Raw genomic sequence first — 25,922 nt, forward strand, 5'->3', positions numbered from 1 at the left:
AATGGGAAAGCAAAAGGGGTCACTCTGCTCTCTTGCTTCTGAAAGGGTTGCAGAGTTGACTGGGCAACTAGAAAGGTTGCAAGTGGAGGTGGATGCACTTGAGAACTGAGGGGCACCGGAAAATAGAGAACAAATAGTCTCAGTCCCAGTGACTGATCCTGAGAGTGGGAATGTCTCACGGGAGGGAAGAGGGAAAGAAACTGTACCAGAGTGGGTTGAGGCAGTGTAAAGCTGAAAAAACAGGAGGACAATCTGATGGAACAACCTATTTCGAAAGCAAGGGTTAATCTCAAACCAGTGGCACCACCAGAGTTAGAGGTGGCCTTTGGTTAGAAAACACCATCAGCTTTCCTAGTAGTCATACAGCATACGCCTGCTAACGGTATGGAACAGGTTATGATGAGACAGGATGGCGTCCTATAGAAATGAAGATCTAATGCATTTTAAAGAGGCTATGATTTCATACGGGATGCACTTGCCTTATGTGAAACAAATTCTAAATAACTAGTTTACTCAAAATTGAATTATTCCCCAAGACTGGAAGGGATTGTTGACAGCTCTACAAGAGGCTGGTCTGCATCTGCAATGGTTAACATGGTGGAGGGAAGAAGCTGTGAATATTGGACAGAGAAATAGAGCAAGGAGAGTGAATACAGTAAAGGGTCAGTTGCTGGGTGAAGGGTGGTACTGTGATATACAGGAACAGATTCAATTTGATGAGCTACTATAGAAGTCACTTAATGGCCTTAAGAGCTTGGGACAAAGTTGAAGAGCCTGAGGAAAGTCCACCTCATTTACAAAGATTATACAAGGCTCTAGAGAAGTCGACACTGATTTTTTTTTTTTTTTTTTTTTTTACCAAAATTAGTCCAGCTGTGAACAACAAAGCTGTATCAGACCCTGATGCAAGACAAGTATTAATGTGTTGATAGAAACCTTGGCATTTGAAAATGTGAATACTGATTGTAAAAAGTTATTGGACCATTAAAGGCCAAGAGCAGCACCTATGGATGAATGGATAAAGGATATGACAGATACTGGTTTAACTGGTGGTGGTCATTGGTCATTTAGGGAGGCTGTTTGTGTTTTGTTAGTAGCCATGGTCAAGGAAGAAACAAAAGGAAAGAAATTAGATTTTCCTAATTCCTCTCTCACCTCTGTCACTGTTTCTCTCCTATCTACTGTTAGGTGATGAAGTGGGGGAGGGAAATAGAAGATAGGGAAAAGAAGAACGCAAAGTAGCCAAGAGCAGCTACACACAACTATCTGTAACTCCAGTTCCAGAGGATCTGATACCCTCACATAGACACATATACAGGCAAAACACCACTGCACAAAAATAGATAGATAAATGTAATATGTTTTTTAAATCCCTAAAAGAATAAAGAAACCCCTCAAGCTTTTCTGAGTGACAGTGTGGGACTATCTGTTCATTCCTGCCACTGACACAGGGAAAAGGAACAAGGTCATCTAATCCTCTCTGTCAGCTGTTTAAGAAAGCCTGATACCTAATCCTTTACTCTCAGGCCACACTCATGATCATAAGATTTCTTATGAGAAACAGATACTTTGGGGATTTGGGGGCAATGTGTCTACATACTTCCTAAGCAGCAGCAGCTCTGGCTTTAGGGGTGCCAGCTGGGGGAACAAGGCCTGGGATTCCCCTTTCAGGGACTCACAACATCTTATGCACATACCTTTTCCCTCCGGGATGCTTTTGTTTATTCCAAAACCAAACATCCTTCTTAGAATTCAGGAAAATGACTCACCAAGGTATGGCACTTTAGCATATGTTCTAGATTGCTTGCTATTATGATAAAACATAGCCACAAGGAGCTTGGGGAAGCCTTTACTTCCATGCCCCAATCACAGTCCATCACTGAGGGAAGTCAGGACAGGAACTCAAAGCAAGAACATAGAGGGAGGAACGAAAGCCAAGGCCCTGGGGAAACACTGTTTACCGGCTTGCTCCCATGGCTCACTCAGCCTGGTTTTACACACATCTGGACCACCTGGTTATGGCAATGTCCACAGTAGGCTGCTCCCTCCTACCTATATTATAAATTAATAAAATGTCCCACAGACTTGCCTGCAGGACAATCTGATGGAGGCATTTTCCCTCTTCCCAGATGACCCTAACTTGTATCAAGTTGGCCAAAAACCTGCAACTACTAATGGGCCAGTATGGCACGCTAAACTACAGACTACAGAAGCAGGCTCAGAACCAATGTCTCTTTGACATCCAGGCCCTCCTGTCTCTTGTCACCTTTACCTACCCCCAAGTGTGTGTGTGTGCACTTTCTCTGAAGTACTCTTATTGGCCTAAAGATAGTCACCCCTTCATCCCCATAAAGGAATCCTGTTGTCATGAGTCCCTTGCCTGGAAATCCAATCAACCTGGGACGTTTCCCTCACAGGAAAGAAGATATATTGCCAATTTAACTTTCTCGCTCTCCCTTTCTCTCTCTCTCTCTCTCTCTCTCTCTCTCTCTCTCTCTCTCTCTCTCTCTCTCTCTCCCTCTCCCTCTCTTCCTTTCCCTGCTCTCATTTTATTAATATAGGGTTTCATACAGCCCAGGCTAGCCTCAACTCACTGTGTAGCTGAGGATGACCTTAAACCCATCCTGCTTCTCTCCAGAGTGCTGACAGGTGTTTACTACCATGCCTTCTTCAGTGCTGGTGTGGAGCCTGGGACTTCATCCATGCTAGGTAAGCCCTTTATGAGCTAAGCTGTGTCCTCAGTCCACAATTACTCACACTTCTGAAGCATCCTCAGAGGACTTACTTTTACTATCTGAGAGACTGTGTATATGAGTGTGTACAGGAGTTGAGCCTCATGGCCTCAGCTAGTGAGGCAAGTGCTCTCCCTCTGCCCCTGAGACACATCCCCAATGCCTCCCGGCTCCTTATGATTGATCCCAAGTTCATTTCTTCCTCTTTTCATCTCTTGTCACCACTCCATACCCAGAAGCATCAAGCCCTCACTCCCTACCAGGATACTATCAAATCCTCATTCACTGGCCCTTCTCTGTTACATTTTTTTTGTAGGATTATGGAATGCATGTGTGTGTGTGTGTATGTGTGTGTGTAATTTGAAATGGTTTACTTCTATTTATCATAATTTTATTTTATAGAGTCAATTACTAGGACTTACAAGGATAAAAAGGTTTTCTTCCCTTTATACCCTGAATCCTTTCCATTCTTAGAGGAGCTGGCCTTTGAAACTGAAAAGGCTTCAAGAGACTCCCTTTTCCCTGATTTCTGGAAATTTCCCATTTCCATCACAGCTATAAGGTCCCTAGTATAAACACAGTTCTGATGTTGCTCATGTGATATCAATGTAATACAATATTTATGAGGCACATGGCACCAATAATTAATCACCAGGTGTCACAGTCTGCTTTCTGTTGCTGTAACAGAATACCAGATGTTGTGTTTTATAAAAAATAAAATAAAATAAAATAAAATAAAATAAAAAAAGGAGAAAGAGCCAGGATGTGTTTAGTAGAGGCACAGTATGGTGAGGTGGGAAGGGGATGTCTCTGTGGGCCCATGCTGAGGCATGCCTTCCCCCTGAGGTACCAGCTATACGAAGGATATAGTATAGAATAGAGTTTATTTGGGGCATGAGAAAGGACGTTGAGGAGGGAGTAGTGTTGTGTTTTATAAAAAGAGAGGGAAGGAATATGTTTGGTGGAGGTGCGGTAAGGTGTGGAGGGAAGGGAGTGCCTCCGCGGGTCCTTGCTGAGGCATCCCTTCCCCCTGAGGGACCAGCCACGGGACAGTATAATATAGAGTTTATTCAGGGCAAGGGGAGGGGAATTGAGAGGGTAGAGGAGTAGAGGACCGTCATAAGCACGTGAAGAGAGAGGGGGTAGGGGAATGGTGAGAGAGGAGGAGCAGGAGGGAGAGGACGGAGCTAGAGTGAGAAGGCAAGAGAGAGAGGAGTGAGCCTTTCATAGAGAGCCAGGCACACCTGGCTGTTGCCAGGTAACTGTGGGGGTGGAGCCTAGACAAAATGCAAATGAGTAAGAGAGAGAAAGGCGGGTTAGGGAGAGAGAGAGAGAGAGAGAGAGAGAGAGAGAGAGAGAGAGAGAGAGAGAAGACTGTTGGTCAGGAACACGTGGAGAGAAAGGTGGAGAGGGAATGGCAGGGAGTAAGAGAGTAAGAGGATCAAAGGATAAGAGAGTGAGGTGGGGCAAGCAGCCCCTTTTATAGTAAGTCAGGCATACCTGGCTGTTGCCAGGTAACTGTGGCGCAGAGCCTAGAAGGAATGCTAACACCAGAGGCTATTTATAAAACAGTGGAGGTTTATTTAGCTCATGTATTTAGAGGCTAGGAAGTCCAGGAACGGCTCCAGCACCTGAAGAGTCCTACAACATATAACACAACAGAGTATCACATGGTAATTCAAAGCAATGTGCCAGACAGGAAATGGTGTCTGTGTGTGTGTGTGTGTGTACACATGTGTACACATACGAATGTGGACATATTGGAGGTCAGAGGTCAACTTTCTGGAGTTAGTTTTCCCAGCCCCTTTTATGTGGGAGCCGGATTGAACATGGTCATTAAGCTTGAACAACGGATACATTTCCTTGCTGGACCGTCTACTGGCTCTTTTTTTTTTTTTTTTTTTTTTTTTTTTTTTTTTGTGGTGCTACAGATCAAGCCCAGTGTCTTGGACTAACTAGGCACTCTGCCATCTCTACAGATTGGTTTTTATGACAAAACCACTCCTTTAATGCTAACCTGTTAATTTTGTTATCTATACGGTCAGAACCCTCACCACCCAGTCACTTCCTAAAGGTCCCCTCTCTCAACACTGTTGAGAGGGCCAAGTTCCAAACATGCCAGGTCTCATTTCTTTTATTCCACGTGTTGTGTGGCTTTTCCTGGGGAAACAACCAAAGAAACAACTCCACCCAAGCCTAGCTTGATAAAGCAGTGAGTTTATAGGTGTCCCTTACAGGCCAGTGGGTGACTCAAAGTCAATTGCATGACTAAAAGGCCCACCCCAGCATTAGAGAGAATTTACAAAAGCTGTTTCCCTGGGGCTCCCTGATCAACTTGCAGACAGTTCCACTAAGAGTTCTTTCTTTCTTCAAATGATTTACTGCTTTTATAACAGTGGGGAGAAGCTTTGAAAATCTATAACATTCTGAATTTACTGAGCCTGGTAACTGTCAATAGTTCCTTGAGTCTTAAAGCCCTCTCTCCTCCTTCCTAGTTCCTTCTTGAGGGAATGTTTCAATTTAAAGGACAGAGATACACAATACTATTCTATTCCAAACTCCATAGTATGTATGTTCCAGAGGAAATTTCTGGAAGTATGGTTATCAGCTCAAAACTCAAATGCTGCTTTGTTGCCAGACCAATATGGCCTAATCACCTTGTGTTCAGGGGCCCCACTTAGACTCATTTATTTCCTACCATACATCTAAATACTTGAGATGCCTGGCCTGTCAGGCAGCCTGCTATTCAATAAACAATAGTGACAATGTCCCTGCTAAGTGCCAGGCACTGGGGTCACACTCCTGGACTCTTGAGAACTAGCAGAGAGTAGCACAATCTATGGAGGACTCAGATACCAAAGAGGACGTTCTAAAAAAAATTAATTAAAACAACAATAGTTACTCAAAATGGGTTGGATAATAATTAAACAAACAAACAAACAAAAAAACCCAACACAAAACAAAAAGCCCACCAGAGGTCAAGGATCCACAGAGGAGGCAATATTTAAGATGAGGCTTAGGTTTGTTCTGGAGGGTCTGGCTGGGGCAGGGAAGAAGGAAGGAATTGATGAAAGGTGTCCACGTAAACATTTTGAGCCACCAACCGCAGGTCTGTTGGGGCCACTGAGGAGTCAATGTGGTTGAGAGAAAGGTGAGGTGAGACTGGGAAGGAGGTTGGCTCGTCAGATATCTGTGGTCTTAGGACTGACACATGTCCCTTATTTAGGTCTCAGCAAAAATGTTGCCATCCTTTGGGCTGGTGAGATAGCTAACTGGGGAGAGGAACTTCCTGTCAAGTCTGAAACCTGACCTGGATCCCAAGACCAACATGGTAGGAGTGAACTGATTCTCTCAAGTCTCCTTTGCCTTCTGTACATGTACTATGCACATACATACACAAACACACTGAAATAAATTGTAAGTGCTAAAAATAAGCATCATCTCCCCTAGAGGGCACACTTTTTTTTCATACTCTGCCCAAGTACCATCCCCAGTACCATCTTCTCAACCTGCTCTAATTTATATTGTATTTAGAGCACCTACCCATCTGGAATTTTCTTCTTATTATGTGCCCGTCATTCCATAGACTGTAATCTATGTCAGCGGTTTTTTTTTTTTCTTCATCTCATTTCTGCCTCTTAAGCCAATTAGATCACAATAAAGATTTATTATGGCTATATTTTGTGATTGTAGAATTGGGCAGCACTTCATTCCATGAGCCAGAATGCATTCTGGTGGCTCGGAGAGGAGCGTTCCTACACAGGAAGCAGAAATAAAGCAAAGGAAACGGACTGAGCTTGTTTTCCTTGAGAGGTTGGGGGCCGAAGAGGGAAGCACAGAGAGCTAACTGGTTAATAAGATCAGGTTCCTCCAGCTTACTTTTCATAAGGACAATGGCAAGCAGAACATAGTTATCATGCTTGCTGCAATTGGCATGGCTAGGAAATGTGACCATTACCTCTTTCTGTCCTGATTTCTTAGAAGGTCAGAAAGCTAATTTTAATTTGGTAACATAGAACCCCAGTATGACTGATACTATTTTAGTTTTAATTTATCTACTTACTTTTTGGAGACAAGTTCTCAATGTGCCACTAGGCCTAGCCTATTTATTTATTTTAGTGTGTGTGTGTGTGTGTGTGTGTGTGTGTGTACGTTGGAGGATAATATACAGAAGTCAGTTCTCTCCTTCTGTTAATGTGGGTCTTAGGGATTGAACTCAGGTATCAGGCTCAGAAGCAGGTTTGGTCTTTAGTAGAGAAAACAAAAGAAGCTGGTAGGAGGCAGAGAACAATTATTTTAACAAAATACTGAGGCAGGCTACTTTAAAGAAAAAAGGGTTCTCTTGGCTCAAAGTTCTAGAAGCACAAGGTTCAAAAAGAATGACACAAGCCGGGCGGTGGTGGCGCACACCTTTAATCCCAGCACTTGGGAGGCAGAGACAGGTGGATTTCTGAGTTCGAGGCCAGCCTGGTCTACAGAGTGAGTTCCAGGACAGCCAGGACTGGACAATACCCAGGGCCTCTTCCTTGCTGGTGTCACATTACTGTGGAAGTCAATTCGTTTATTTGTGCCTATTCACTCTTTCCCTATAAAAACCCCACCAGGATTTTTTTTTTTTTTTTTTTGGTTTTTCGAGACAGGGTTTCTCTGTGTAGTTGTGTAGTCCTGGCTGTCCTGGAACTCACTCTGTAGACCAGGCTGGCCTCGAACTCAGAAATCCGCCTGTCTCTGCTTCCCAAGTGCTGGGATTAAAGGCGTGCGCCACCACCACCCAGCTCCACCAGGATTCTTATAATGTCTTACTCTAATTCCAAAGATCCCGGCCGGGCGGTGGTGGCACACGCCTTTAATCCCAGCATTTGGGAGGCAGAGGCAGGCGGATTTCTGAGTTCGAGGCCAGCCTGGTCTACAGAGTGAGTTCCAGGACAGCCAGGACTACACAGAAAAACCCTCTCTCGAAAAACCAAAAAAAAAAAAAAAAAAAAAAAAAATCCAAAGATCCCACCTCTAAATGTCACAGTTAAGCCAGATAGTGGTGACACACTATCTTTGATTTCAGCACTCAAAAAGCAGAGAATCATGCCTACCGACTACCTAAGGCAGACCCTAGGAATCTGCATTTTTACAAGCTCCTGAGAAATCTGTCCTGCACACACGGTTTCAAAGACTAGTGTTCCCTGGGTGACGGCAGCTCCACCTCAAAAACAGCTTCTGGCTGGATTCCAAGGTTAAAGAGCCCCACAGCCTCATGGGAAATGTAGTTTCTGCTCTTCTTCCCGCCTCAGGCCTCTTGGAGGGCTCGCCGGAAGGAGCCGAGCCAATGCGGAAACAGCCGAGTGTTTCGAGGCGGGCCTTTTCCTGCTCGGTTGCATGCTGGGAAAGGGCAGTTTCCGTTAGCTGCAGAAGGCTGAGGCGCGCCACCGGCCACCTCCCCACGTGAAGCAGTTGTGCGAGCATCGCCACGCCGGGCAGCTGTCTCCCCGCGTCCGAGCGCTCCGGAAGCGGCGGGGGACCGGAAGTGGCCCGCGGAGGCTGCAGAGCTAGTCCGGGAACCCGCTGTGAGGCGACTGGCAGCAGCGCTACGACGGCGCCATGTCCCTGATCTGCTCGAGTGAGTGCTGGTTGCGGCGGGAGGCGGGAGCGTGTGCGGCCGCTGTGACTCGGGCCCTGGAGCCCCCGGCCCTGCGTGCAGGGTGCATTTGAGCAGTGCTGCGCAGTTCACGTACCTGGGAAGAATGACTGTCTCAGGGGTCTTTTGAAACCATCGTCGTTTTACAGAACTGAGACAGGCCTGAGCAGAAGTGGGGGGAGGAGCTGGTGCAGTGAAAAACAGCTCTTAGTGTCAAAAACCCGAGGACGTGTCCAGGATTCGCCTCCGATTGTGATCCGGGCTCTGGCGAGTTTGGGCCTCAGTTTCCCCATCTGCAAAATTGAAAGCATTGCAGTGGGTATTGCTTGGGATACCTCGCTTAGGAATCGGAGTTTCCGATTTGCAGAGATCACGCAGTGACTTCGAGACAGGGCTGGAAGCCAGGTGTCTGGCTTCTAGCCTCGCGCAGTATGACTAATGAAAACAGTGAATGTTTAGAAAACCTGTATTGATTTACGATGCATTTCCAAACGGTGATCTCATTTTATGCTTACAAGAATTGTCTGAAGGGAAATAAAGATCCGTGAATTACAGAGGGTGTCGGAAGTCTTGAAGAATGGGTTTATCCAGGGATGTGCAACGAAACTAAGCGATGGAGCTCGGTTCTTTGAGCCTGGATCCATGGTTTTCCCATGCAGTATACTGTCTTGTCTTTGGGTGTTGTATTACGGCATTGCGGGTGTTCTCCCATATTGTTTACCACATTACTAGTTTCCTCACCCTCTCTATTTCCCTCTCAGAACGTTGCCATTAGTTCAAAGAGGGCAAGGAAAGAGGGAAATAACAAACAGAAAAGGAAATCTCATACTGAAGAAATTGCAGGTTGCAAATTTTTCATCTTTGAGACAACACTCTTACAAGCCCAGGGCTATCCTTCCTCTAGTAGGAGAGGGAAAGCTCCCAGAAAGCTTCAGTCGTTGAGTAGTGCGATAAACCAACAGAATAGAACAAGAAAGCCATATACAAAATATGGATTTTAAGTATGGAACAGATCCATACTTATTACGTATGCATGGCAGTCCTGCAAAAACCAGGTGACTGTAAGGGCAGCCACAGGGAAGAGTAGGAGCTTGAAGCCTTGGGATGGTGACTCACGACTGATGGGAGGGTGAATAGAATTATGTGGTGAATAAGAACTGTTTTGTGATGTGATAAGTCACTATCTTAGCGCAGCCTCCAGAAGAGTGAGTGTGGAGGTGGCTTCCACTTGTCGCTAAAGTGAATCAGTTGTCCCTATTTAGGGGAAGGTAGAGAAACAAGAGGGTCTGAGGTCAGAGAGACCTTGGTTCTGACCCTGCTTTGGGGGCCTTAATTTCTTTATTTTTATTTTCTATTTTGGTAGTTCGGCATGCCCAGGGCTCCATACTTTGGGATATTCTTTTCTGAGCTCCAGTACTTTTGCACTCATTTACTCTGTTCTGATGTTTATCAAGTGTCTGCTTAGTGTCTGCATTGTCCTGGAGGTCAGTGACAGCTGTGACGCCCATCTTCAAGGGTACGCAGACTATTCTGTCAAGCGCTTAGAATAGACTCTTGCTTGGCACGAAGTATCAGAGCTATGGAAAGTTTTTGTTTGTTTGTTTGATTTTAATTTATCAGTGCTTGTCACGTTGCTTTGTAATTTCTCCTGTTGATCTGTCAAGGGCTCCGGATGGATGACAGAGGTTTGAGATGGACTCTGTGCACTCCTCTGTCACGTGCCTAGTTGTCTGGGTTCAAAAATGAGATGAGCAGAACTTATTAACCACTCTATACAGTACTGGCACTTAGGGTCGGTGCAGTTATTATTTATTGACTTTTATTATCAGCAGACCAGAGAATCTAGCTAAGTAGTTGGCAAGCATTGTAGGACCAAGTACAGGCAGGATTGCTGCCACAGACCTTGCTTCCTGATAGCTGACTATGAGGACAGTGTCTTGGGGCTGACACAATGAAGAATCTCCTCTAGCCCAAGTCCCCTTTTATCCTGTGCTCACTACCTGTCTTTCTCTATAGTCTCCAATGAAGTGCCAGAGCACCCATGCGTGTCCCCTGTCTCTAATCATGTGTATGAGCGGCGACTCATTGAGAAGTACATTGCAGAGAATGGCACAGATCCTGTCAACAACCAGCCTCTCTCAGAGGAGCAGCTTATCGACATCAAAGGTGCCTGCCCAGCAGCCTCAATCCAAGGCCATCTCAGCTCAGCCTTCAAGAGTGGGGGGTGGAGCCAATCTGGTGGAGAAGATGGTGGCTGTGAGTGGGGAGGGGAAGAGTTCCCTGGGTTCTAGTTCTTCATATCTACTTTGCTACCTCTCTTGGCAGTTGCTCACCCAATCCGGCCCAAGCCTCCCTCCGCCACCAGCATCCCAGCCATTCTGAAAGCTTTGCAGGATGAGTGGGTGAGTTCTGTGAAAAGAATGCACCTCTGGGCAAGAACCTGGGGATTGAAAAGATGGGGCCTCCCTCCCTCTTTTTTTATTTTATTTTATGTGTATGGGTCTTTTGATTACATGTGTGACTGTGTGTTACTTATGAGCCTGGTGCTTGGGAGGCGGGGAAGGGTGTATGATACCTTAGAGCTACAGTTATAAACAGTTAGGAACCACCATGTGAGTTTTGGGAATCGAACCCGGGTCCTCTGGAAGAACAGCAAGTGCTCTTAATTCCCGGGCTCTCTCAACTCTCTGCAGGCCTTCTTATTGTCTTGAGATAGGATTTTGCTTTGTGGCCTAGACTGGTCTGAAAGTTGATCTTTTGGCTTCAGCCTTCTAGTGCTAGGATTATAAGTGCCAACCACCAGGCTTGGCTCTTGGGGGTGATGAACACAGGGTTAATGTAATCCCTGTACCACTGAGCAGCCCCCTCATTTCGTGCCAGCCTTGTTTCATTTGTGAGGAACAGGATGGCAATACAAGAGGCGCCTGGTTGTTGGAACTCTTGCAGACCTAGATTCTAAAGTTTTCTCCACTGTCAGCCTTTGTGACTTAGGACACATTGCTCAGCCTCTGAGACTTGACTTCCTGACCACAGGCCACTCATTAGCACTGTCTATCTGGATTCTGTAAGAAGTAGAATACAATTGACATATTTGCCTTGTGACACCAGGGACCCTTTCATTACTAGGCTCTGCATTTGCTGAGGGTAACCAGTAAATAACCACAGCAGTGTAATTATTTATTTTCAGAGAGGTGAGGACATTAATACCTGCAATTTGCTAGTGAATAGCAAAGGTGGAGGTGGGAAAGAGCTAACTCCCACTCTGTGTGTGTCCAGGGTGTGGTGTGGGGTAGGAGCCTGAATGCTGTACAGGGCATTCGGGGTCACTCAGATGTTGGCTTGGGTCTCTGATTAGCTCAGGTTGGTTTCAGTGTAGAATAGGAGGTGGTGTCCTCTTCTCTAGGGTTGGCCGAATTCTCCGGCTCTCCCCCAGTCCTCACAGTGGCCTACCCTCTCCCAGGATGCAGTCATGCTGCACAGCTTCACTCTTCGCCAGCAGCTGCAGACAACCCGTCAGGAGCTGTCCCATGCTCTGTACCAGCACGATGCTGCCTGCCGAGTCATTGCCCGGCTCACCAAGGAAGTCACTGCTGCTCGAGAAGGTCTCTCGTATTCCCTGCTGCTCCCCACCTTCTGCTGGCCCTGCTTTGTAATGTCCCATTTCTAACATCATCTTTTCTCTCAGCTCTGGCTACACTGAAACCACAGGCTGGCCTTATTGTACCTCAGGCTGTGCCAAGCTCACAGCCCAGTGTTGTGGTAAGTGTTCCCTTCCAGGCCCCAGTAGTTGTCCTTTACACAGATGCTTTTGGTATCATGAGGCCCTCCCACTCTCCCTTTCTTTTCTACAGGGTGCAGGAGAGCCCATGGATTTGGGTGAGCTGGTGGGAATGACCCCTGAGATTATCCAGAAGGTAAGTCATGGGCTCCTCTGATTGGGACTGCAGTCCCTCCCCTTAGTTACTGTAGGCATTGGGAGCCTGTAAGAATCTCTCATGGTGGGTAATGTGGGGAGCCTGCACTGCCAACCGAGAGCTTTCTGATGAGGCTTACTTTAGTCTGGCTTTCTTTGTCTCATTTCCTTGGCTTCTGAATAGAATGAGGTGTGTGTGCTTCACAGGCTTGTTGTGGGAAAGATGTAATTACTGATAAGGGCAGTTTCTAGCTCTTTTGGTTATTGCTATCTTTGTTGATATTAAGCCATTTTGTTGCAGATTTTGAAGGTTTTGCCTTAGAATGAGTTATCTTTATCTTAAGATGAGAAGTATCAAGTCAGATAGCTGAGAAGAGGCAGAGCAGGCTTCCAGACTGTAACTCGGGGTTCTGTTGAATGTAGTCTTCATTTGTGGGTCCAGTGGAGTGTGAGCAGCTCATCTGAGCTCTCATGTTTGTAGCCTAGACCTGGTCTCAGAGCACTACCACCTAGTTCCTGTCCCTACCTGCTCTGGCAAGGGAGTTCTTTGGATGTTCAGTTTTCTCAGCTGTACCATAAGGTCATAGAAACCTCACCTTATAAGATCAGGGTGGAAATGTGTCAACTTTTATCCCTTTCCTTGGCAAATAGCATGTTTTTGATGATGCTTATGATACCAGATGTGACTAGCACCCAGTGTGCTTTGTTCTTGCAAAATTATTTTTCTCACAAAATTATTTATGTTCTCCACAGCTTCAAGACAAGGCCACTGTGCTAACCACAGAGCGTAAGAAGGTGAGTTGTTGTCTGCTGTGAACACTTGCCTTCTTGGAGAAAGGGCTGGTTGAAGCCCTCTTTCATTGCTGCTCTTTGGGTTTTTTGTTTTCTCAGAGAGGAAAGACTGTCCCTGAGGAGCTGGTGAAGCCTGAGGAGCTCAGCAAGTACCGGCAGGTGGCATCCCATGTGGTGAGTGACCGAAGGTGGCCGCCTGAGGACTCATGGGAAATGCTACTCAGGTCCCTGGCATGGCGTCTGGCGTTGGCTGCTCTTCTGTCCAGCCATGCCGTGGGGGAATTGGTGCATCCAGGCAGCCAGCCAAGCTGGATGGATAACGGATAGAATTCGCTCTTGTTTACTGGTTGGGGAGGACTATTAGAGGTGTGGGGAAGAGGAGTGGAGGAGCTGTGTGTCTTGAATTTGGCAGTGACTGGGTTGCATGTGGCTCTGTCTGCAAAGGGGCTACACAGTGCTAGCATTCCTGGGATTCTCGCTCTGGACCTGTGTCCCTCAGACACCAACAAGATTCTCACTGGTGAGTCTGGGCCTGGCCTGACAGCCAAGATGAGGGATGGCAGGACCCAGGGAAGGTACAAGCCCTTGGTCCTCTGCAGAAATACTTTCTGTAGCCCAGGGTACTTAAAGGCCTGGCTCATTTTGTCTTCTTTGGATCTTCTCCAGGTGGGGCAGATAAAAATGTTGTTGTCTTTGATAAGAGTACTGAGCAAATCCTGGCCACTCTCAAAGGCCACACCAAGAAGGTCACCAGTGTGGTGTTTCATCCTTCTCAGGTAAGGCACTCTCGAAGTCACCTAAGTCCAATGCCAGTGGTTTTGAGTCTCAGAGCTAATTGCCCAATTCCTAGTGTTTTGATGAAGCAGGCATTGATGGTCTCCATGATGACCCCCAAAACAGTGGCTCTCAAATCAAGGGAGAAAGTAAATGCCACCAACAAATAAAAAATAAACACCCTAGAGTGTTCATAAATAAGCTACAGATGGCACAGCTCCATGTTGACTGTTGAAAGTAGTGTGAGTTCAGATAGATGAGAGCTCTTGGCTTAGAGGAGAAAGGTAGCTGATTAGACGAGATTGATGGCCTCATAAGATTTGAGCTAAGGATACAGTGGCTTGGTATGCTGCTACCTCAGGGACTGGAGCAGTGCCTCCCAGTTAGTCTTTCTCTTCAGACTGTATTCTTTTGCTGCAAAGAAACACCATGACCATGGCAACTCTTATAAGAGAAACTATTTAATTGGGTGCTTGCTTACAGTTTCAGAGGGTCAGTTCATTATCATGGCAGGGAGCATGGTGGCAAGCATGAGACTGGAACAGTAGCTGAAAGCTGTATCCTGATCTGAAAGACAGGTAGACAGACAGATACATGTGCGCACACACAGACAAACACAGGTGACAGACATACTTCCTCAGATAGGGAGGAACGTGGCCAATGACCCTACATTAGGCTCAGTGCTACTTCGATCTGGGCCATCTAATACATCGTCTTTAGTGTAGGTGGCACATGACTCTGGTCCCTTAGTTGCACTAGCCATATCACCCAGCCTGAAAATAGGCTCAACTAGCTCTCTGATGCAGTTGTCCTATAACTAGTGAAGATCCACCAGGCAGTGGTGACACACGCCTTTAATTCCAGCACTTGGGAGGGAGAGGCAGGCGGATTTCTGAGTTCAAGGACAGCCAGGGCTACACAGAGAAACCCTGTCTCGAAAAACAAAACAAACAAACAAACAACAAGTAGTGAAGATCTTACTTGGCCTAGTGCTGACCATTTCAGCAGCGCTTTTTCCCTTGGCTTTCTTGGGCTTTGTTGTTTAGATAGATGGTTATAGGCAAGACTGGGCTAGGAGTTGCTGGCAGTCATGGCTGTCCGCATCGTTCTGGAGAGAGTGTTATAATGCATCTCACCTCTTGGACTCTGATTCTTGCTCTCTGTCCTTTCAGGAACTGGTGTTTTCTGCATCCCCTGATGCCACTATCAGGATTTGGTCGGTCCCAAACACTTCTTGTGTACAGGTTGTTCGGGCCCATGAGAGTGCGGTGACGGGCCTCAGCCTCCATGCTACTGGAGACTATCTGCTGAGCTCCTCTGATGATCAGGTGCAGTCACAGCCAGGGGGCCCTGGGGAGGCTGCTTCCTCATCCTGGGGGCAACCAGGTTCCCAGAGTTCTGGAAATGTTCTCTGTGGGAACTAACTCTGCTAGTGGGTACTGAAGCAGGGTCTGTCTTGAAGGCCACCAGACCCACTTTTTCATTGACTTTTCTGTCTCATTTCCAGTACTGGGCCTTCTCTGACATCCAGACAGGGCGTGTGCTTACCAAGGTGACAGATGAGACTTCTGGCTGCTGTAAGTGTAAAAGGCACTGAGCTCTTTTGTTTGCAGTTTGTCCATACGTTTCATTTAGTCACTGGCTTGTGCGTTCTGGAGACAGTGTTTACCATGACACCAGTATAGTGCCACTCCTGTACTGGCACAGTGAGGAATGAAGAGCTCTCACTCACCCTTCCTGCAGGCTGTTGACTACAGATCCCTCTCCCCTTTCCTCAGCTCTTACCTGTGCGCAGTTCCACCCTGATGGGCTCATCTTTGGAACAGGAACCATGGACTCCCAGATCAAGATCTGGGACTTGAAGGTAGGATATGCAGCCCTCATCTGGGGCCCAGAGGGAGAAGGAACTAATGAGCTGTGGTGTCAGGCCCTGGGGTGTCTCGGCTTGGGAGAGGAGAGCTTATCTTTGTTTGTGTGGCGTGAGTGGGACCAAGGAACTGTGCATCCAGAATGTTACTTTATTGCCTTACCCTCCACTTGTAGGAGCGTACCAACGTGGCCAACTTCCCTGGCCACTCTGGCCCCATTACCAGCATCGCCTTCTCTGAGAATGGGTACTACCTGGCTACGGCAGCTGATGACTCCTCAGTCAAGCTCTGGGACTTACGCAAGTTGAAGAACTTCAAGACATTGCAGCTGGACAACAACTTCGAGGTGAGCTCCTCCCCAGTCTCAGCTGTTTCTCCTTACTCAGTGGTAGTTTCTGAGTTCATGTAAGCTGCGTCTGTTTGTTCCCAGTTGTTTTGTGTCTTCTGGACATTTTTGTAATTGCCTTTCTTTTGGGTTTGGCAGGTGAAGTCACTAATCTTTGACCAGAGCGGTACCTACCTGGCACTTGGGGGTACAGATGTCCAGATTTACATCTGCAAACAGTGGACAGAGATTCTTCACTTTTCAGGTAAAGGCTGCCTGTGGCTTCCTATGGCCTTGTGTGTCTATTCTGGAGAGAAGTGGGGACAAAGGTCTGGTCTTGGCTTGGATAGGCCTGTCCATTCCCTCTTTTTGCTGTCCTGGGAATAGAACACAGCAAGGTTTCTGTCACTGAGTCCTCACTCTCACCCCTGACCCAGCAGCTCTTACTTATGGCTGGGGCAGTAGAGCATGTGAGCCCTGGCCTAGGAAAAGGACTTGTGAATCTGTTTGCCTGTGAATACTGTTATTAGCTGGCCTCTCCCAAGTTGTGTGTTGAGAGGAGCAAACTGATCTCTCTAGTGTGCCAGGAAAATTCGAATAAATGAAGACATTTAGTGGGGATTATGAGGCTTTACATGAAAGTGCATAGGTTAGAATTAGAAGTGTCTTTTTTTTTTTTTTTTTTCTTTTTTTTTTTTTTTTTTCCGAGACAGGGTTTCTCTGTGTAGTCCTGGCTGTCCTGGAGCTCACTCTGTAGACCAGGCTGGACTTGAACTCAGAAATTCGCCTGTCTCTACCTCCCAAGTGCTGGGATTAAAGGCGTGCACCACCACCGTCCGGCATTATTTTAGCTTTTTGAGTCAGGGTTTCTCTGTATAATAAGCCCTGGCAGTTCTGGAACTCACTCTAGACCAGGCTGGCCTCAAATTCACAGAGATCTGCTGCCTCTGCCTCTTGATTAAAGGTGTGCACCACCATGCCTGGCCTTTTTTTTTTTTTAACTCTTTATTGGGGTCTATCTTGGGTAAGTCATGAAACTTACAAATCAAGTTGGGAAGAGCAGATGGAAGGTAGTTTAGTGCATTTGTTTTGCTTTGTGTGGAGATGGAATTCAGGGCCTTTCCCACAATAGCAGGTGTTCAGCCCCCAACACCTGTACTTACTTAAGGGCAACTAGAATTAATAAAGAAAAGTCTGAGGTTGACAAGGTGCTGGGCAAGAGGGTTTCTCACTGTGGAGTCCCTCTGTGTGTGGCCCTGGCTTCCTTTACCCCATCGTAGGGTGGGATCGTGTTGTATGCTCACATCTGTAACCCCAACACTTAGCAGCTGAACCTTGAGTTTGGGCTCTGGGGGTGCAAGAGGGCTTTTCTCTCAGGAGCTGGGGGCTCCAGTGGTATCCTGCATCTGGAAGGAACTTGCCCATGTTCTCCAGCTATCTGAGTCCTGTGAAGAGAATAGCTCAACTTTATCCATTCTGTACCTAGCCCTATGCTGTGTGCCCTGGCCTTTGACACCTATAAGCTACAACAGGCTAATGGACTGACTATTCCAGGTCCAAGCAGTGAGCTAAAGCTAAACATATATACCAAGATATTCAGCCAGAGTGAAGTACTCTTGTCCCAAAAGCTCAGGTGAGAGCGGGGTTAGTATTCATTAACCCCACCAACAAAGAGTGCTGCTTCCTGCCAGGTGCTGAGTGCTGGCTAAAGATGATGTAGTGTCTAGAATCCTGCCGTTGGGGGAATTGTCATACAGTGCAGTTTGACCCTTACCATCTAGGATTGTGCCGGGAACTTGATATTCAAAACAAAATCATTGTTGAGCCCTGAAGAAGGAATAGCCTTCTCACACTTCCCTTTCTTCTCTCCTCAGATCATAGTGGCCTGACCACTGGAGTGGCCTTTGGACACCACGCCAAGTTCATCGCTTCAACTGGCATGGACAGGAGCCTCAAATTCTACAGTCTGTAGGCCTTATGCCTTTTCACAGTTCTGGGCCTCATCTCAGTAGTGGGTTAGAGTTAGAGGGTGGGGGTGGGGTGGGACTTTAGGAGGAGAGGGAGGTCTGGTGGGGGGGACATTCACATCATTTCATTCTGGTCTGGATGATGGTCTGAGCCAGGGCACATGGAACACTACTATCCATGCAGCCTTGGGGCCCCAGGGAACGGACATGGAGGACCTGTCACCCTGTAAAATGCTCAGTTGGAGTCCAGCACCTCCCCCAGTGGTGGCAGCTGTTCCATGCCTGCTCTGTCTCAGCTCTTCTGAGACAGGGAGGCGAGCCAAGGGAACTGTGAAGGGGAGGGGCAGGAGGCCTCTTGCAGGTTTTTGTAAGCCGTGATCTAGTTTCATTAAAAAAAAAAAAAAAAAAAAAAAAAAAAAGCCACACAGTAAACAGTCAGTTTGTGTCTGTCTGCCAGAAACCCTGATTTGGGAAGGTCATGGGAGAGGGAGCACAGTGTGGGACACAAGCTACCAGGAAGCCTCCCCTACAGAAGTAAAGGAAAAGCCTAAAAGCCATCTGTCAGAAGTCTCCATGCTCCTGAAGGCCTTGACCGTGTTTCCAGTGCCCCTGTCACTTGTGCTGTTTGCTCCCTGGCTTGGCTTCTCTCACAAGCCTGAAAGGTAGTGAGGAGCTAGAAGATTAGCCTTAGCCTACTGCTGGGTTGCTGTGACTGGATTGCTAGGGATAATAATAATACTTCAGTGGGAGATGGTGTACATTGATTCCCAGCTGGCTTGACCAAAGAGATTTTCTTGACTGGCAGCTAATCTGATGAAGTAGAGCTGTTCCCAGGCAGACAGCAAGAGCACAGTAAATGGAACATTAGATGATAAAACTGGGGGGGATTAATGTGGGCTCCTGTGGCTGCTCGACATGGGAAGCTACCTGGTACTAGAGGAGAGGAGGGTTGTAGGGAGAAGGAAAGGTTGAGATAAGTGAGTTGTGGGCAGGAGGAGGAGGAACGTGCAGCTGTCTAAGGGTAAGTTACCATTAGCTGTGCCAGGGAGTCCATAGTGCCCTAGTAGGCCACCCCAATGCAATGTTGGCATTGGGAGCCTGCTTTGAGGCTAGGAGTGTGGTGAGATGAAGGAGGAGTTGGGGGTGAGGGTGGGAATTGGTGAGTCCACAGAGAAGCTCTTAGGAAGGAAGACCTGAGAAATGAGGTGTCACCTAGAGTGTTGTGGGGAAGTTAGGGAGCCCTGAGAACACAACAGAACAACTGGGTATGTTCTGTCAGGTAGTCCTGTGGCAGGGAGATTCAGATTTACCTTATCTGCCAGGATGGAAAATTTATATAGTAGAGAAACCATCTGTGATTGCTATACAGCCTACTGCTGCCTAGAAGTGTATCCAGCAAACTGTTACAGGGCCTGGGGACATAGTTCAGTTGGTAAAGTGCTTTCTAGGCCAGGATGAGCTGATTTCAATTCCCAGCATCTAATGTGAAAAAGCCAGGCATGATGAGCCCTTTATCCAGTGCTGGGGAGGCAGAGACACAAGGATCCCAGGAGTTCACACACAGGCTGGACTAGCCTAAATGTGGGCTCTAGACTAAAACCCTATTTCAAAAGAACTTCTGAGGATGACACCCAAAGTAATCCTCTGCCCTCTGCATGCGTGTGTACACATGTATACACCCCCTATGAATACACAGACTTAAAAAAAATGAGCCAAGAGATGACTGAGTGATACCGTTCACTGTGATGAAACTTGCTCTAGACTGGTAAAGCCGAAGTGAGTATGCCAGGGTTAGTGGGCATTCTGGGCCATGATGCCCTGGTTTGACCTTGAACTCTGGAGCTGTAAGGCAGTCAGTGCTGGAGTCAAGGTCCTGAAGCTGTGGCTTCTTGAGGGACTGCTCTAGTTTAAATAGAACTCAAGCAGTTCTATTTTCTTTCTTTTCTTTTGAGGCAGGGTTTCTCTGTATAGCCCTGGCTGCCCTAAAACTCACTCTGCCTCCTGAGTGCTAGGATTAAAGGCATGTGCTACCACTCCCCACCACAAGTGTGATTTTTTTTTAAAAATTGTGTCTTACAGTTCTTCAGTAACCAAGTAAATGTGAAATAAGGTTCAACAACTAAGTAAGAGATGGGCTGATAACAGCTGTCTGCAGGTGGTAGTGGAGTTCCAGTGAAGTGATTTGGGGGGGGAGGGGGAGGACATGGCCTAGGGACATCCTGGGCTAAAGCCAGCCAGTTCAGAGCCATTGAGTAGTATCTGTTAAATGTTAATGTGCATTTTTATGATCCACCTAAAAAGATAGTGAAAGACAAGATTTGGGAAATCTTTCTGGGCACAGCACTATGGTCATCCTGAAACTGTGTGAAGTGCACAGATAGGGGAGCCCTGGTATACACCAGAGATGTAGACAAATAGCCACCCTTCCTATAGAATAGCAAGTTTGTATACTACCTCAGAGAACAGTGAGCTCACATGTAATCAAGGCAGAATTATATACAGTTGGTCAGGAAGTACAGGAACAAATGTTTGGAAGTCAGCTGAGGGTCCAGTGACTCTCTCCACCCATCCCTTGTATGAGAGAACATTCCCAGTCAACAGGCCTAGTCTTGTGGCGGGGGTAGCGGGGGTGTTTGTTGCTAGTGGTTGCAGATACTCTGATGGGAGATGACACTATAAAAACAAGCTTTTCACTTGGGGCTTGATGGATCCTAAAGGGCTCCATCTTCCTGGACTCATTTGTGGGCCACACCAATCCTAGTAGTTAGGGTCTAGGACTATCACAAGGCCTGGTGCCCAAAAAGAATGTGTTTGCTATGAAGTGGATCAGTGCTTTCTACACCCCATGAACATTTGAGCCTCTGGGTGTTCAAAAACATGCCTCTTTGCTGTCGAACTGACAGTCTACACTGTGCTTGAACTTGGAGCACCAACCAAGTTCACCTAGATGCAGGGAAATTAGTATTAGTTCCCAGCTAACCTAGTACCTTCGCTGAGCTTCTGCAAAGCATGCCTTTAGCCAGCAGGTGGTGCTAGTTCCCTTCTGCAGGTGTCAGAGAAGCCTTGAATTGGGATTTTAAAGCAGTTTCAGAGACAAAGCTGATACAGCAGTGGACAGCTAATGACCTCCTACATGGGTCTTGGAATGTAGGGTCATGGTTAGTATGGACTCTGGCATTAAGCCTCAGTTTGACTTCCTACTCTACCTTTTTACAATGAGTCTCTTGCCTGTACGAGTTTGTGGTGCCTACCCTGGTAGGGCTGAGAGAGCTAAGTGAGCTATTACAAGGAGTGAGCACAGGGTGGCCCTCAGTAACGAGTGACTGTTTCCCTGCTTCGGGATGGCTGTCAGTAACAGTTACAGTGGCTCTCAGTTCTCGACACCCATGGTGTTAAGGTCTAACCTAACTTCTCCGTCTTTAAGCCTGACGGTAAAGCCCATCAATCCAGCTGGGTGTAGTGGTGTACACTTTTTTAATCTCCACACTCAGAGGTAGGCAGATCCGAGTTCAAGGCCAGCCTGGTCTACAAAATGAGTTCCAGGACAACTAGAACTACTTAGAGAAACCTGTCTTGAAGAGACCAAAAGCAAGCTCATCAGTCCAGCCAAGGAGGCGAGATGAAGCAGACTCCAGCCAGGACTGAAACTTGAAGGATTCCTCTGTTCCCCAGCCCCCATACTAAGAATTTGGATGGCACAGATGGAAAGAGAGTCTATAGTTGTCATTATTAAGGCAGAGTCCTTCCTAGTCCACTAGCTTCTTCATTGCCTACCTTGGTGCTCTGGTTTATCTCCCTCACCCTAACTCTGTGGAGGAGCCTTTGCAGTTTCTTCCCTCAGAGGCCTACATCTAGACTTCTGCCTTTGGCAGGCTTTCTGTTCTCATCCGGGTGGAATGTCAACATTGTCAGGATTCTGAAGAAGCCCCCATACCCCCACCCCTAGAGTTCTCAAATTAGAAACTGTTTTTATTTCCCAGAGGTTTTGTTTTTATTTACATCCCATTTGTGTGGCTTTTTCCTTTTTTCTCCTTCACATTAGTTCAACAGTGACCTAAGTGCATATAAAAATAAAACTTGGCATTTTTGTTATTTACTTTTAAAGACTGGTCTGGTATTGCCCATTATTGGAACAGAAAAGGTCTTTTGCATTAAATGTTCCTGCAGGAATGCCTGGATAGAAGCCACATATCTTAAGTTGTAGCAGTGAACCCTGCAATACTCCTTTTTATGTCATTTATTTTTATCTTATATATGTGTGTGGTATGTGCCCTTTCATCTTGGCACGTGTGGAAGTCAGAACACAGCTTGCAGGGTTTGGTTCTCTTCCACCATGTGGGTCCCAGAGACCAAACTCAGGTCAGCTATCTTGGCAGCAAATTTCTTTACCCGATGAGCCAGTGAGCTGAGGTCAGCCCTCATTTCCTTTAAGGAGCCACATGGAAATACTTTGTTCTTAGTGCCGGAGAAGAGTGGAGAGGCAGGGAACCCTTGTGTCTCTTGTAGCTGTGGCCGAAAGGCTGGAAGAGGAAATCGGATGGACTACAAACAGCCCTGCTCTCCCTCAGGATCGATGGCCTGGCTTCTTCCCCATCAGCTCTGATTTACCTTGTCATAGGCCCAGGCTAAAAGGTAGAAATGAGAGGAAGGAAGAAGGGGAACTGTTTTCTTCTAAGCTCAACTCATGTGAGATGTTGGTATCTAGGAATGTGTCTTCCGCCATTATGTGTGTAGGAAAGCTAGTTTTGCCAAGAGCTTTGTCATTGGTGTTTACTATATGTGTTTTGTCCACAGAACCCTTTGATACAGAGGTATTGACAGAACCTATGTACCACTTCAATCATTTCAAAAATCATGTGTAACTTGAAAGTAAGCAACCATTGCATTGGTAAAGTAACACCTGCAAAGGGCAAATGGGTATGTGTATGGTTATACAGGGGAAGGCCTTTGCCATATTCAAAGATAAAAATGTGAGAACCTCATGGCCACTTGCTGGGAACTATGAAGAAGTTCAAAGCCTCTTGGGTTTCTGGATGTTCTGTGGACAAGAAAGAGAAATGGAGATAGACCACAGCAGGTTATAAGATGCAGGCAGCTTTGAAGATGCAAAGCTTCTAACAATAGAATCACTTTAAGACAGTAGTGGTGCTCAGATAGGCAAAGATCTAGAATAATCTGGAGGGGCAGAGAGGACAGTTCTCAGCCCACGGTCAGAAGGGATGTGGCTGCTGTGTGAGCCAGGAGTTCTATCTGAGAATTTCTTCTGATAAAGCAATGTACAAAGGGGTTCACACTTACATAACTGCATTCACGCTTGGTACCTGAAGTGATAGGTTTGGTTTCCTCTAACAGATCAGATGTGTCCTAGTTCAACCGAAAGCTATGCAACATAGATGCTTAAAATGATAAGAGAATGAGGTACTGGGTCTAGGAACATCACTCACTCAGCTGAGGCAGTGCTTTCTCTACCTGCACCCAGTGCTAAGTGAAATCAGGCACTTGGCTGTAATCCCAGCAGGAGGCTCAGAAGTTCAAGGCCATCAGGTCCTGTGTCAAGAAAAAAAAATAAGGATAAATAATTTACAATGTAGTTATGGACGATTCTGGCTTTGTAAAGTGATTGTGAGTTTTCCAAACATACACATTATACATAACATATAGACTAATCACACACACACACACACACACACAAAGGCAAAGAATTTGAAAGAACAGGGTTTTTAATGGCAGGAGTTGGAGGAGGAAAGGGAAGAGGGAAATGCAATTATCTTAAAAATAAATTTAAGAGGGATAGGCAAGATGGCTCAGTGGGTAAGGTGTTGGGTCTGTAAGACAGACAACCTGGATTTGATCCCCAGAATCTATATAAAGGTAGGAGAGAACTGACCCGTGCTCTGGCCGTGTGTGTGCCAGAGCACACCTCCAGGCACACACACAATGGTAAATAGAAGAGCAAAAGAATGGTACAAGACATTTACGGTTTTGTTTTTAACTTGAAAGTGACTCTAGATGGCAAGATACAACAGACCCAGGAAAGTGCCACAAGGCCCAGGGAGAAGCAAAGATGCTGAGTCAGGTATTGGAGTCCATGTTTAACCATAACCTGGACAGACAGAGTAGGCCAGAACCAGCGTGGAGAAGGGGCCATGTGTCAAATAAGGGTTGCTGGCTTCTTGCCCTTGTGGCAGCTAAGCTTATGTCCTTCTAGAGGCCCAGAGATGTCTCTCACTTTTCCAGATTCTTGTACCCCTTGCTGAATCTGCCTCCCTCCCAGCCTCCATCAATCAGCATGATATTCTAGAACATAGACTGGTCCTGACCTATGAGATGGTGACTGATGTGTTTATTAAAAAGATAAAGAGGGGATATATGTTCTATGGAGGTGTGGTGAGGCACGGGGGAAGGGGATATTTCAGCAGACCCATGCCAAGGCAACCCTTCCCCCTGAGGGACCAGCCACACTATGACGGTATAGTATAGAATAGAATAGTTTATTCGGTACGGGGGCAGGGGGAGTTAAGAGGGTAGTAGAGGAGAAAGGCAGAGAGAATAGAGAAGTAGAGGAGTAGAAAAGTAGAGGCTGAGCCGGGCAGTGGTGGCGCACGCCTTTAATCCCAGCACTTGGGAGGCAGAGGCAGGTGGATTTCTGAGTTCGAGGCCAGCCTGGTCTACAGAGTGAGTTCCAGGACAGCCAGGGCTATACAGAGAAACCCTGTCTCAAAAAACCAAAAAAAGAAAAAAGAAAAGAAAAGTAGAGGCTGGCTATGAGCACTTGTGTGGGGGGGAGTGGAAGAGAAGGGGGGAGGGGATAGAGTGGGAGCAAGAAGGCAAGAACAAGAGAGCGAGGAGGGGGCAAGCAGCCCCCTTTATAGTGGGTCATCCTACCTGGCTGTTGCCAGGTAACTGTGGGGTGGAGCTTAGACAGAATGCTAACAGTGGCCATCCCCAAATGACAGGCAAATCAGGGCCAGCTTGTTAATCTATGCTGCCAGAAGGCTGTGAATAGGTTGGCTTTCAGAGGCTGGGAGTCAGCTGTACATCCCTCATCCTTTGCAGTGGATGCAGTGGGACTGAAGAGTTAGCTCAGGTTTGATGATTCTGTCCATGGGGCTTCTGGCTTCGTCTTGTCAGGAAGGCAGCTTTGCAGGTGCTCTAAGGACACCTACATCTAGATCAGCTCCTGCTAGCTCATCAACTCCCAACTGCTGCTCTTTGGTGACTGCCCAGTTCTGACTGTTCCCTACCTCTGATTTTGCTGTTATGCCTGAACAACTACCTTCCCTTGCTTAGTGGCATTCTCCCCAGACCCTACCTGGGAAAGAGTAATGCCAGGCTATGGCATATGTTAAGCACTGAGTCGCTTTGAGGTCAGCATTAGATTGTGTGGGTTAGTGGGGCTCAGCCCACCAAAAACAAAAAAACAAAAAACTAAAAACCAAAAAACAACTTGTTCTGCAAGCCTGACAACCTGAGTTCCATCCCTTGTGTCCATTTAAAGGAAAAAGAGAACTGACCCCATAGTGTGTCACCTGACTCCCACATATGTGCACCTCTCCTTTAGGAATAAAACATTTTGTCAGTTGTTCCACGTAGTCTTTTTAGTTTTGGGTTTTTTTTGTTGTTGTTGTTTTTGGTTTTTGAAAAGACTTATTTCTTCAGACACACCAGAAGAGGACATCAGAATCCATTACAGATAGTTGTGAGCTACCATGTGGTTGCTGGGAATTGAACTTAGGACCTCTAGAAGAGCAGTCAGGGCTCTTAACTGCTGAGCCATCTTTCTAGCCCACCTTTTTAGTTCTTTGAGACAGGGTCTATAAGCTTTGGCTGGACAGGAACTCCTAAGTAGACCAAACTGGCCTCAAACTCAGATCTGCCTGCTTCTACCCCCTGCAAGTGCTGGGATTAAAGGCATGGGCCAC

General features: G+C 46.7%; 1 protein-coding gene across 2 annotated transcripts; it reads left to right on the plus strand.

The window, feature by feature from the left end:
• Nucleotides 1–8,104: 8,104 nt before the first annotated feature.
• Nucleotides 8,105–20,040, plus strand: Prpf19 (pre-mRNA processing factor 19). Of its 2 annotated transcripts, none has more exons than XM_034520712.2 (16): nt 8,105–8,343; nt 10,378–10,527; nt 10,687–10,763; nt 11,765–11,963; nt 12,047–12,120; nt 12,213–12,275; nt 13,028–13,069; nt 13,166–13,240; nt 13,511–13,586; nt 13,733–13,842; nt 15,013–15,168; nt 15,348–15,417; nt 15,619–15,704; nt 15,884–16,054; nt 16,193–16,298; nt 17,908–20,040. In XM_034520712.2, the coding sequence occupies exons 1-16, from the start codon at nt 8,325–8,327 to the stop codon at nt 18,003–18,005; spliced, it is 1,572 nt and encodes a 523-aa protein (XP_034376603.1). In that variant the 5' UTR covers nt 8,105–8,324; the 3' UTR covers nt 18,006–20,040. The 2 variants fall into 2 exon arrangements, with proteins under 2 accessions (XP_034376603.1, XP_034376612.1); XM_034520721.2 differs by having other exon boundaries at nt 8,106–8,343; nt 11,822–11,963.
• Nucleotides 20,041–25,922: the final 5,882 nt, after the last annotated feature.

This window comes from Arvicanthis niloticus, chromosome 1, assembly GCF_011762505.2.
Source record: "Arvicanthis niloticus isolate mArvNil1 chromosome 1, mArvNil1.pat.X, whole genome shotgun sequence".
Classification (NCBI taxonomy): Eukaryota; Metazoa; Chordata; class Mammalia; order Rodentia; family Muridae; genus Arvicanthis; species Arvicanthis niloticus.

Excerpts from the sequence above, each read along its gene's own strand:
- Prpf19 (XM_034520712.2), top strand. Across the intron at positions 10,764-11,764 it reads AAGCTTTGCAGGATGAGTGG|GGTTGGCCGAATTCTCCGGC; the intron begins GTGAGTTCTGTG and ends CCTCTTCTCTAG. Across the intron at positions 15,418-15,618 it reads AGATGAGACTTCTGGCTGCT|CTCTTACCTGTGCGCAGTTC; the intron begins GTAAGTGTAAAA and ends CCCTTTCCTCAG.